The sequence below is a fragment of the Macrotis lagotis genome, chromosome 7 (assembly GCF_037893015.1).
Source record: "Macrotis lagotis isolate mMagLag1 chromosome 7, bilby.v1.9.chrom.fasta, whole genome shotgun sequence".
In the NCBI taxonomy this organism is placed as follows: Eukaryota; Metazoa; Chordata; class Mammalia; order Peramelemorphia; family Peramelidae; genus Macrotis; species Macrotis lagotis.
Window position 1 is genome coordinate 4,327,415 of NC_133664.1, and position 10,931 is coordinate 4,338,345.

At 45.9% G+C, this 10,931-nt stretch overlaps 1 protein-coding gene across 1 annotated transcript in view; it reads left to right on the forward strand.

The window, feature by feature from the left end:
- The window catches only part of PHF14 (PHD finger protein 14), a 258,656-nt gene extending 250,394 nt beyond the window's left edge, over window positions 1-8,262 (forward strand). Inside the window, exon 18 of the mRNA XM_074195391.1 lies at window positions 8,174-8,262. Within this exon, the coding sequence (XP_074051492.1) occupies window positions 8,174-8,200 (27 nt within the window). The 3' untranslated portion in view covers window positions 8,201-8,262. The remainder of the gene's footprint in view (window positions 1-8,173) is intronic.
- The last annotated feature ends 2,669 nt before the right edge of the window (window positions 8,263-10,931 follow it).

Here is a 10,931-nt window from a genome sequence, read left to right on the forward strand (position 1 = left end):
AGTAATGGGCTCAATCTGCAGCATTTCTGGGTTGGATCTGCTAGTGCTATTTATGAGGGAGGTGACTTTGCAGGTCCAGACCTCAGTGAAGGTGTGGACACATAGGCTTAGATGTGTGTAGTAGAAAGGGCGTCGCTTGGGCATTGCATTTGATCTTGACATTGAATTCCTTTTGTGCAATTATTAGCTGAAAGGTGTTAAAACTTTTGTGGGACTCAGTGAGGTCCTGAGGGAAATGAGTAACTGAGCATTTCAAACATTGATGTTACCCCATTCCAGAGGAACCCCAACATTCCAGCCTGGGGATGCAGAACTCTTTTTTTTTAGGTTTTTCTTTGCAAGGCAAACGGGGTTAAGTGGCTTGCCCAAGGCCACACAGCTAGGTAATTATTATGTGTCTGAGACAGGATTTGAACGCAGGTACTCCTGACTCCAAGGCCTGTGCTTTATCCACTATGCCACCTAGCTGCCCCCCCCCTTTTAGGTTTTTTAATTTTTTTGTTTTTGTTTTTTGATGCAGAACTCTTAATGAACCTCAGACTCTTTTCAAGGCTTCTGGTCATAGGCAGTCATTCGTGGGGAGATTAGGACCAGCATTCTTTACCCTTTATTTTTCTTCTCATTTATGTGTCTTTTCTCAATGGAATAAAGACTTCTTCAGAACAGGGGCTATTTCACATGATCTTAGTAACCCCAGAGGCCCACATAATTCTGGTCACTGCAGGTGGAGGGACCTGATTTAATTGAATGGAGCTGAACTCTTTTTTTTTGAAAGATTTTATTTATTTTGAATTTTCCCCCAATTTTTCTTCCTCCCCCCCCAGAAGGCTTCTGTTAGTCTTAACGTTGCTTCCATGGTATACAGCAATCTCAGTTGAATGTGATGAGATGGAAATCATATCTTTAAGGAAGAAAAAATAAAGTCTGAGACAGAGCAGAATTACAGAATAAGAACATTTTTTTAAAAAAAATTAAGGGTAACAGTTCTTGGTCTTTGTTCAAACTCCACAATTCTTTCTCTGCATACAGATGGTATTCTCCATTGCAGACAGTCCCCAAATTGTCCCTGATAGTTGCAATGATGGATTGAGTGAGTCCAGCAAGGTTGATCATCACCCCCCCCCACCATGTTGCTGTTGGGGTGTACAATGATTTTCTGGTTCTGCTCATCTCACTCAGCATCAGTTCATGCAAATCCCTCCAGGCTTCCCTGAATTCCCATCCCTCCTGGTTTCTAATAGAACAATAGTGTTCCAAGACATACATAGACCACAGTTTATTAAGCCATTCCCTAATTGAAGGACATTTACTTGATTTCCAATTCTTTGTCACTGCAAACAGGGCTGCTATGAATATTCTTGTACAAGTGATGTTTTTACCCTTTTTTGTCATCTCTTCAGGGTATGGATCCAGTAGTGGTATTGCTGGATCAAAGGATTTGCACATTTTTGTTGCCCTTTGGACACAATTCCAAATTTCTCTCCAGAAAGGTTGGATGAGTTCACAGCTCCACCAACAATGTATTAGTGTCCCAGATTTCCCACATCCCTTCCAACATTGACCATTGTCCTTTCTGGTCATATTGGCCAGTCTGAGAGGTGTGAGGTGGTACCTCAGAGATGTTTTAATTTGCATGATGCTATTGATGCCTTTCCATTGGACTTACTGTCCTTCCTTTCCTCTAGTCTTCAACTTCAAGGACATCTCCCTTTTCTGCTTCTCTACACACATCTTTCTGGCTAGTGATCACTTCCTTTCATTTGAAGACCCTCTCTTTCTGTGGTTTCTGGGATGATAAGGGAGTTGTGCTTCTTATACACCTAAGGCCCTCTGTGGGTGCTCCCCCTATGAGGTAAACGACACCTACTGTAACTGAGCAGCTACTTTGGTGGCCTTACTGAATCTTTCTCATTTACCCCTATGGCAGTCCATCTTATTCACACTTGTCTGATCTCTCTCTCTCTCTCTCTCTCTCTCTCTCTCTCTCTCTCTCTCTCTCTCTCTCTCATTTTTTGACTTTTTTTTGCAAGGCAATGAGGTTAAGTGACTTGCCCAAGGTCATACAGCTATGTATTTATTAAGTGTCTGAAAGTGATTTTGAACTCAGGTCCTCCTGACTCTAAGACCAGTGCTTTTATCTACTGTGCCACCTAGCTGCCCCCTGTATGATCTCTTTTTGACCTATTCCTTGATTTCTCCTAGTTAGGATTGAGGCTGCTGATTATTTTGTAGAAGTCAAGCTGCCTGCCCAGTATCATGCCCCAGCTCCCCAGATAAGCAATGCAGGGCCTCTGTGACTTCAAATATACCCCAAGGTTAACCATGAACAACACCCAGACTATGCCTTTGGTGCTATCTATCTGCTTTCTTTGCCTTTGTTTCTCTTAGCCCAACTGTTTCAGGGTATTATTTCAGGGTATTATGGAAGCCATTCAGAATGAATCATGGAAAAGAGATGTTGCCATGGGTGGGTTTGGCACACACCTGTTCTAGCTCTGCTCTTGCCCAAATCTCAGGGTGCCATTGTGTGTATAGCTCCATGTGGGTTTGGCCCAGGTCTAGTTTGTCGTTCCTGTGAGGCAAAACACTCACTAGTTGGTATGGGAGAGGGGGCCCTTCACAGCCCCAGGTGGCTCCCTGTGAGTTCAATAAACTCACTTTCAGGAAAGGATGAAAAAAGCAGAAAGGATTCTGGGTTTGTTCCTCTTTGTCATCTTCACTGTCTGAGTCGTGTCACTGTGTTTGTCCCTGGAAATGAGGAAGAAGCCATGGGATATTCTTGGGCAGCCAGTGTTGAAGGGATCTAGTAGGGAAAGGGCTGGGTTCTTCAGCCCCCACATCCTTCACCTCACTCTGGTTCTACTAGGGCACTATTTGGAGGAACCACCTTTTCTATTTCCTGTATCACCAGAAAGGAATGGGGAGACATTTCCCATAAAGACCTGGGTGAAGGATAAAAAAGAAGAGAACTCCCATCCCTTTCTTCTTTGGGAAGTGGCTATTTGGGCAAATCAAGGATGAAGAGAACTCTGGGAGGTTTTTCAGGGCAAGCTCTTTGTCTCAGGTAGATAAGTTGACATTAGAGTCTGGTGGTCTTCAGGCATGAAGAGTGTTGTGCCTCTCACACGATGCCACCCACTCTGGTTGCTTCTTGGTCAGTGAAGGCCTAAGTTTGGGTGGTGGTGAGCCAGTTAAGCCACCCTGCAGGGTTCCATGATATAGAAGCATGCATGTACATTGGCACCCTTACAGGCGTCCTTTGTCCCAGTGATTCTAACCTCCTAACTATTCCCTGAACAAGACCCTTCATCTTTTAGCTCCTGGCTATCCCTCATCTCAGGACAACTGTTTCTCCAGTTTCCTTCAAGTTCCAATCAAAATCATCTGGGAGAAACCTTTTCCAATCTCTCGTAATTGCAAGACCTTCTCTCTGTTCCATTCATGCTGGACACAGGCTGTTTCTACAGAACTGTTTGCAGGTTGTCTCCTCCTTTAGACTATGAGCTCATAAGAGGAGAAACTGTCTTTTGCCCTTCTTTGTGTCCCCCCCATTGACAGTTTGCACAATTCCTGGCACATGTAAATACTTACTACATGATTATCTGATTAGGAATGTGGTGCAGAAAAGGAGCCCAGACCCCAGGAGATCTGGGTTTGGTATGTATAGAAACTGCCTTCTTCTCAGGGGCTTGACTTCTTTGGGGTCTAAACTCAACGATGGAATCTCTGGTTCCAAGGGTAGGGATATTTGAATCACTTTATTTGTATAATTCTCAATTGATTTCCAAAATTGTTACACAACTCATAGCTCCACCAATAATGCATTAGTATGTCTCTCCATGATCTCTCCAACACTGACTATTGCCATTTGTTTCCTTTTTTCCAATTTTCAGGGTTTGTTGAACTCGTTATCTTGTCGCAGAACTTTTCCCTCTTGCCAGCTGCCCCATTACTGCCCAGGGCAATACCCAATCACATATCTCCCTATTTGCAATATGTTGCGAGTCCTACAGATTCAGCATCTCTCATGCATAATAGAATGTGAATATTAGCTAATACTATAAATAATTAGACAATGCACAATACAAGCTATACAGCATATCATTCAGCTAGTCCCCAGCACACGCCCTCATTGCCCCATCTGGGAGCTTCTTGTTAGCCTCCAAACCATAAGAACTGATTTCAAACAGCACGCATAGAGATGACAGAGGTAGAAACACCCTAGCTGCGGCACTCATCCTCTTTCTTGTCCAGAGGACTGTAGTTGGTCCTCCTGCCTCATTTGGCCCTTCTTCAATCCTTCCTTGCCATTGTCCTCTTCATTGAGCTTCAATGGCTCCCATTTTGCACTCTCCTGGTGGTCTGCCCAGTCCCACTGGCCCCATTGCAGGTTCTCACCCCCCAGTTCATCTCCCATCTCCATGTCTTTTTTTTTTTGGTTTTTGCAAGGCAAACGGGGTTAAATGGCTTGCCCAAGGCCACACAGCTAGGTAATAATTAAGTGTCTGAGGTCGGATTTGAACCCAGGTACTCCTGACTCCAAGGCCGGTGCTCTATCCACTGCGTCACCTAGCTGCCCCTCCATGTCTTTAAGTCAAAGCTGTTTCCCACCAGCAAGTGATGGGTTCACATGCACATTCACATCTCTTAGACTTCCTAGCTTCCTTTACAGCCCGCCTCAGCTGCCACCTCCTACAGGAGGCTCTTCCTCTTCTCCCAATTGTTTGTACTTCCTCTCCCTTGACAAGACGTCTTTATTTCTGTTTTTGTGGAAGCAGCAGGGATACTGAATGGGTGGGAGAGTCGGGGAGCTGGAGGAAGTCTCATTTCTGCTGCTTTTGGCAGTGAGGCAGAGAAGGTAGCAATCTACTTGGGGGAAAGAGCTCCTGCAGTGGAAGTTTCCTACACCAGAGTAACTGGCAAAGTCCAGCTATCTCCTTCTTCTTTTGACTCTCTTTTTGCAAGGCAGTAGGGTTCAGTGACTTGTCCAAGGCCCCACAGCTAGGTCATGATGAAGCATCTGAGGCTGGATTTGAACTCAGGTCCTCCTGCTATCTTCTTCTAGACTTCCTCATGGTGCCCCGGCTCCAGGGCACTTTCCCTCCCTCTCTCCTTCCCTTCTGTGCAATATCTTCACTCCTCATGCTGTAAATGCCTCCAGGCCCGGAATTTTCTTTCTTTTTCCTGTGTCCCCTAGGTACCAAGTAATTACCGATGGCTAAAATCCGAGACACTGTTCTGCACAAGCTTCATCTTTCCTGCTGAGCAGTCGCACTTCGCCCCCCAGGTTCACGCCCGTCCCGTGGGGTCACAGCCGTGGCGCCAGCCCACTTTGTACCTCCAGTGTCCCGGGCAGGACCCAAGACCCAGCAAGCAGTCGTAAATGTTTTCAAAACGAAGACTCTACTCAGTTCAGAACATGCACTTCTTGGACTTGGACACAAGGGGGAGCAGAGCACTGCTCACAGCCAGCTTGGAGGGCCTTCACTGAAAGAATGGTGAATAATCAAGGAAAGGGCAGCTGAATGGTGCTGGAGTGGAGAGTGTGCTGCTTGGGGCCAGGCAGACTCCTCTCCCTGGTTCAAATCCGGCCTCGGCCACTTAGTCACTGGCCCTGCTTCAGTTTTTCCTCCACTCAGCCACCAAAGGAGCCTCCCGAAAGCAGGGTCTGATCATGTCATCTTTCCTCTTCAGTAGCCATCAGTGGTTCCCTATTCCTCTTAGATAAAACATAATAATTCTCTTTCTCCTCCAGAACCACCTGGGTCCAGTGGCCAGATATGAACCAGGACGACTGGAGATGGCCCTGGAAGAGAAGTAATCAGGTTTAAGGGACTTGCCCAAGGTCACACAACTAACACGGAGTCAAGTGTCTGAGACAAGATTCATATTCCTGTCCTGACTCCAGGGCCACTGCTCTATCTACTGCACCACCTAGCTGCCCAAGTGAGGCTGGTGACTTAGCACCGCACCCCCTCACTCATGTGCTTGTCATGGCATCACCTCCTGATGCTGTGGTCTTCTTTGAAAATGGACACACATTAAGCATAATGTGCAGACTGGCTTTCCAAGCACTTTGTAACCTCCCTTCCACCCACCTTTCCATTATTCTCCTCTCTTCCTCCCATCTACATGCTCTAGGGCCAGTGATCCCTACCTTCTTGCCCTCTCTCTCACTGAACACTGTTTCCTGAACCCATGACTGAGCTTGGCTGTTACCCATGCCAGGAACTCTCTCCTACTTCACCTTCATCTCTGGGATTCCTTTCTACAAGAAGAAGCCTTGCCCTCTCCTCCTAAATGCTAATGGGAGCCCTCTGAAACTATTTCAGATGTAACCCAATGATGGCCATTGCTTGTCCACAGCAGTTTGCACATCGACTCTTCAAAAAAAGAAGGTAGATAGAGCAGTGAGGGGCCATGAGGCCAGGGCCTATGAAGATTGGCTGAAGGAGCTTGTTCTGTTTAGCTCAGAGAAGACTCAGGGAATGCTAGCTATGTTCATGTAATTCATGTAAGAGTGAGCTTATTCTGCTTGGCCCAGAAGGCAGAAATCCAAGTGAGGGTCTAGGAGGGAAGGGCAGGGCACATCTAAGGAAGCCTTCCTGAATGAAGGATGGCCTTTCTGGGGAGCTTGTGGCATCCCCTCAGAAGAGTAAGCTTTGCTCTTTCAGGCAGAATCTAGCTGTGTATTAACTGGGCACTTGGTGAGTTTGTTGCAGGCTCCATTTCCAAGGCACAGACTGTCTTCCTGCTGGTCATCCTGGGGCCAGGAATGCCTTTCCTCCTTCCCTTAGCCTCTGAGCACCTCTCTCCCTGAGAATCCAGCTCAGGTTCCATCTTCTGGGTGAGGCTCTTCCTGATTTCCCAACCTTCCCTCCCTAACTGCCTGGGATTAGCCCTCCTTTGGGTGTATCTGCATTTAATTCTATGTATAGTTTACATATCCTTATCATCTTCCTCAACAGGATGCAAGTTGCTGGTGCACAGGGACTATTTATTTTTCTTTTTTTGTGCTGCAATCCCCAGTACCTAGGACAGCTCCTATCTCTTAATTGGCAGTTAATGAAGCTTTGTTGATTGATTACTCGAGTTGGCCATGTCAATGGCAGCTCTTATGATGTATTTATCTGGGGACCCTCTGAGGGCCCTTCTGGCTCTGGTATCCAGTGATTCTGGGGAGCCTCCCTCCTCGGGCTCACAATCTGATACTTTCTCCTTCCCATGCCAGGGTCCTCTCTTGGAAGATATCAGGACACCTACTTTTGGCTGCTAGGTGGGCTGACTTTTCCAGACCGAGTACTAAAGGAAGGGGCACTGGGGATGAGAGCAGGTCTATGCCATTCCCCTTCGAGGAAGGGTAAGGAGGATAAGGCTTCTTCCCCACCATCCCTTTACACAATAATAAAGGGAAATCTCCCTTCCCTCTAACATAAAGATAAAGGGAGGCATTCACCATCCCTCTGTAGTGAGGATAAGGGGGGATCTTCATCATCTCCCTTCAGAGGACAAATCTGAAGTCATTCAGATGACTTCCTGGTGAAGCTGCTTTTCTGTTTCAGTTGGGAACAAGGGGTTTCTAACTGTCCCACGGCAGAAGCTGCTCTAAGGCACCAGTCCCAACAAAAGAATTTGGGCTGGGGCTTTGAGTCTGCTCATGAGTCTCAGATGCTGGGGATCTGCCCCGAGAACCACTCTAGTGTCTGCTTTAACTGGGATTGAGCCTGTGGCAGCTCCTTTCAAAAAAAGACTTAGGAGTCTAAGCTGGATCACCTGATGGCAATGGCTCCAGCATAGGTTTGGAGAGGGGGCAGCCTGTGCATGGAGAAAGCTGGACATGATGGGTGTGTAAAGGACCTCAGGTTAATCCTATTACAGATACTTCCTGGTTGTCTGACTGTGGGCAAGGCCTTGAAAATATTCCTCAGGATCATTTTTCTCATCTGTAAAATGGGCAGAGAGGAGTTATTGCATAGTAGAAGGGAGTGTAGAGGACCTCAGTTCAAATCCTGCTTCTGGGCAAACTATCAAACCTCTCCCGAATTTCCATTTCCTCACCTGTAACATTGGAGCTGTGTCATTCACCTCCAGGATTGTTGTGAAGCTTAAGTAGGTTTAAGTAAAGTCTTTTACAAATGCTGCCTGTCATTATTGTTGTCATCCTGCCCTGTAGGCACACCATGAAGAGGAGGCCATGTAGATGCAATGGGCAAAGAGAAGACGGCGATCATCTGAGGGCAGGAATGATGGGGCAGAGCTCCCTCCTTCACATGAAACAACCACTGTTGAGTATGGTACAAGGGAATCAGAGACATGTATAGAGTCTCCCCTAATCATCCTGTTGAATATGCCATTTGGGCAACTTGGTCCCTGGAAGGGAGGCTTCTTTATTGAAGGCTCATGGAGACAGAAGAAAGAGGACTTGTCAATCACTCTGTTCATGCTGCTCCTTTACTGAGTCTGAGGGATGGGAAATTGGCTGTTAGGGATGGAGGATGCCTGTCCCCCAGATTTTTTTTCACTTTTGACTCGAGGGCTGGTGCTCTATCCACTGAGCAACCTAGCTGCACCAATTTAAAAAAAATATTTATCTATTTAAGGCAATGGGGTTAAGTGAGTTGCCTGAGGTCACACAGCTAAGTAACTGTTAAGTGTCTGAGGCTGGGTTTTTAACTCCTGACTCCAGGGCCGGTGCTCTATCCACTGCCTTTTTCACTTTTGAACATGGAGTCTGGAGGACGAAGGCATGGAACATTGTGGTGTCAGGGGCTGTGGTCTTGACCATGGCTTTCCTTATGGATTCCTACTCCGACTTCCAGGAATGAAACGCAGACACAGACATAATTTTAATGAAAATGGTTTCTGTGTTTCTATTTGTCAACAAATACAGTTATTTACAAATTATCCATATGAAAATGTAAAAATGCCTCTTACATCTTCACATGCCTTCTGAATACCTGAATAAAGCTTAGGGACAAGACACGCTGAGCGATCTGCGGCCACACAACAGAAATGGTTTGTGCATTAAAAAAAGAATAGACACGATGTAAAAAAAAGGTCACGCAATTTACAAATCAACAAAGACAAAAATATTAGACAGCTGCTCCATCTACAAAATAAATATTCAAGTAAATGTTGTTCGGCAAAATGAGGTCTTCAGCATCACAATTTACAGAGATTTCAGCTTCTTTGATCCAGTCCTGCTTTACATGGGATTAGCCACAGACCTAGCTGATCACTTCTGAAGGTTGAGGGGGGCACAGAATGGGAGGGCTAAGGGTCACATCATTTCTTTATTATAGCATTTTATTGAAAAGTCTTGGCTGGTGGGCTTAGCAGAAAAGGAGGCCAAGAAACCAGGGATTTGAAAAGGAACTATAAAAGGCAGCTGAATGGTTTTCTAAATGGTAGAGGGGGGTTTGGTCATTGGTGGTCAGCCTCCCCAGACACCCTCTCTTGAGGACTAACAGCCTTGAGCTCAGGAACTAGGGAAGGGCTGGCACCAGAGGTAAAGCTGTGAATGTACAGAATATACAGTTTATAGAATCCTCAGACCTGTGGGGCTGAAATTCAAGCTTCCCCTGCCCTCAGGAGGAGTTGCTGTGGACATGTACAGCTTTGCTGGGGAGAGATCTAGATGACACATGACTGACCCACTCTGGAACCCAAGCTTTCTCCAATCCACCTTGGGCTTACTGTCCTTTCCAGGTGTCCAGGTCCTGGTATCCCTGGTGCTTTAGTGTGTGGTGCCTTTTGTGGTGATTGGTATAGGTTTTGTAACGTGGTAGGAAGTGCTGAAGGGGGGAGATTCTGACCAAGATAGGATGAAAAGAATGGAGTTCAGTTATCATGGTCTCTATCTCAGTCTCTGTCTCTGTTTCTCCTTCTCTGTGTCTGTCTCCCCCACCCCATCCCCAACTCTCCACCCTGGTCACATTCTCTTTTGTGCTCTGCTTACTTGAAGCTCACCTTTCTCCACAACAGACATGATCTGGATTCCAGTCCCATCTCTAATGCTGTCTGCTTGGATGACTTTGGAAAGAAGTTGTTTAATATTCCTGAGCCTCAGTTTCCTCCTCTGTTAGTCTAACCCCCTCATTTTACAGAGGAAGAAACTGAAGCTCAGGAATATTTGTGAATCAAAGTCCCAAATTAGCCCACAGTGATCTCACTTCCAAAACAGATGTAATGTTGAACCAAAAACAGTGCTAAGGTGTTCAGGAAAACAAATTTGAGGGCCATCAAGTTTCTGTTTTAGTGACCAAACATCCATGTGATGCCGAAGTCCCAATGAGCTCTATGTTTCAAGATATGTCTCATTCTTGTGCTTTGTTTGAAAGGAAGAAAGGTAGGGTCCTAGTGTTATACTTACAGAATGAAACCCAAGTTAAATTGGCCTCAGGGTCTTTAGGATTTGGGGCTGCTTAAACTGTTAACCATTATCCCCGAAAAGTTATCGGTGCACAAATAGTGAATCCCTTTGTATCACATTCTAACATAGAGATTTGTATTGAAACCATTCAAAATATTCGTAGGATTAGTTTTAAAATTATATTAAAATCTCCTTCCTGTATCTGCCATTCAAGGTCCTAGGGGCCTGCTAGCCAGGCTCTGCCTTCCCATTCCTCCATCCTCCTCATCCCAAATCACCAAATGGAGGTGAATCAGGTGACCTTGGAGAAAGCACTAATGGAATGATTAATGAGTGAACTTGGGCCCCAGACACAGAGAGACTCTCCTCTAAGTCAACTTCCACTTATCCAGGATCCAAGGAGCCAAACTTTAGGTCATATTCACTCTGCTAAGATACATGCAAATGAAAGTTCCCAGGAGGGAGCAAGGGTTTCCCGGGAGAGTCTGCCCAAATTCATGCTCCAGATAAGGGGAATTCACCTTTCTTCACATGGGAACTGTGTCCTTCTGATGGCACC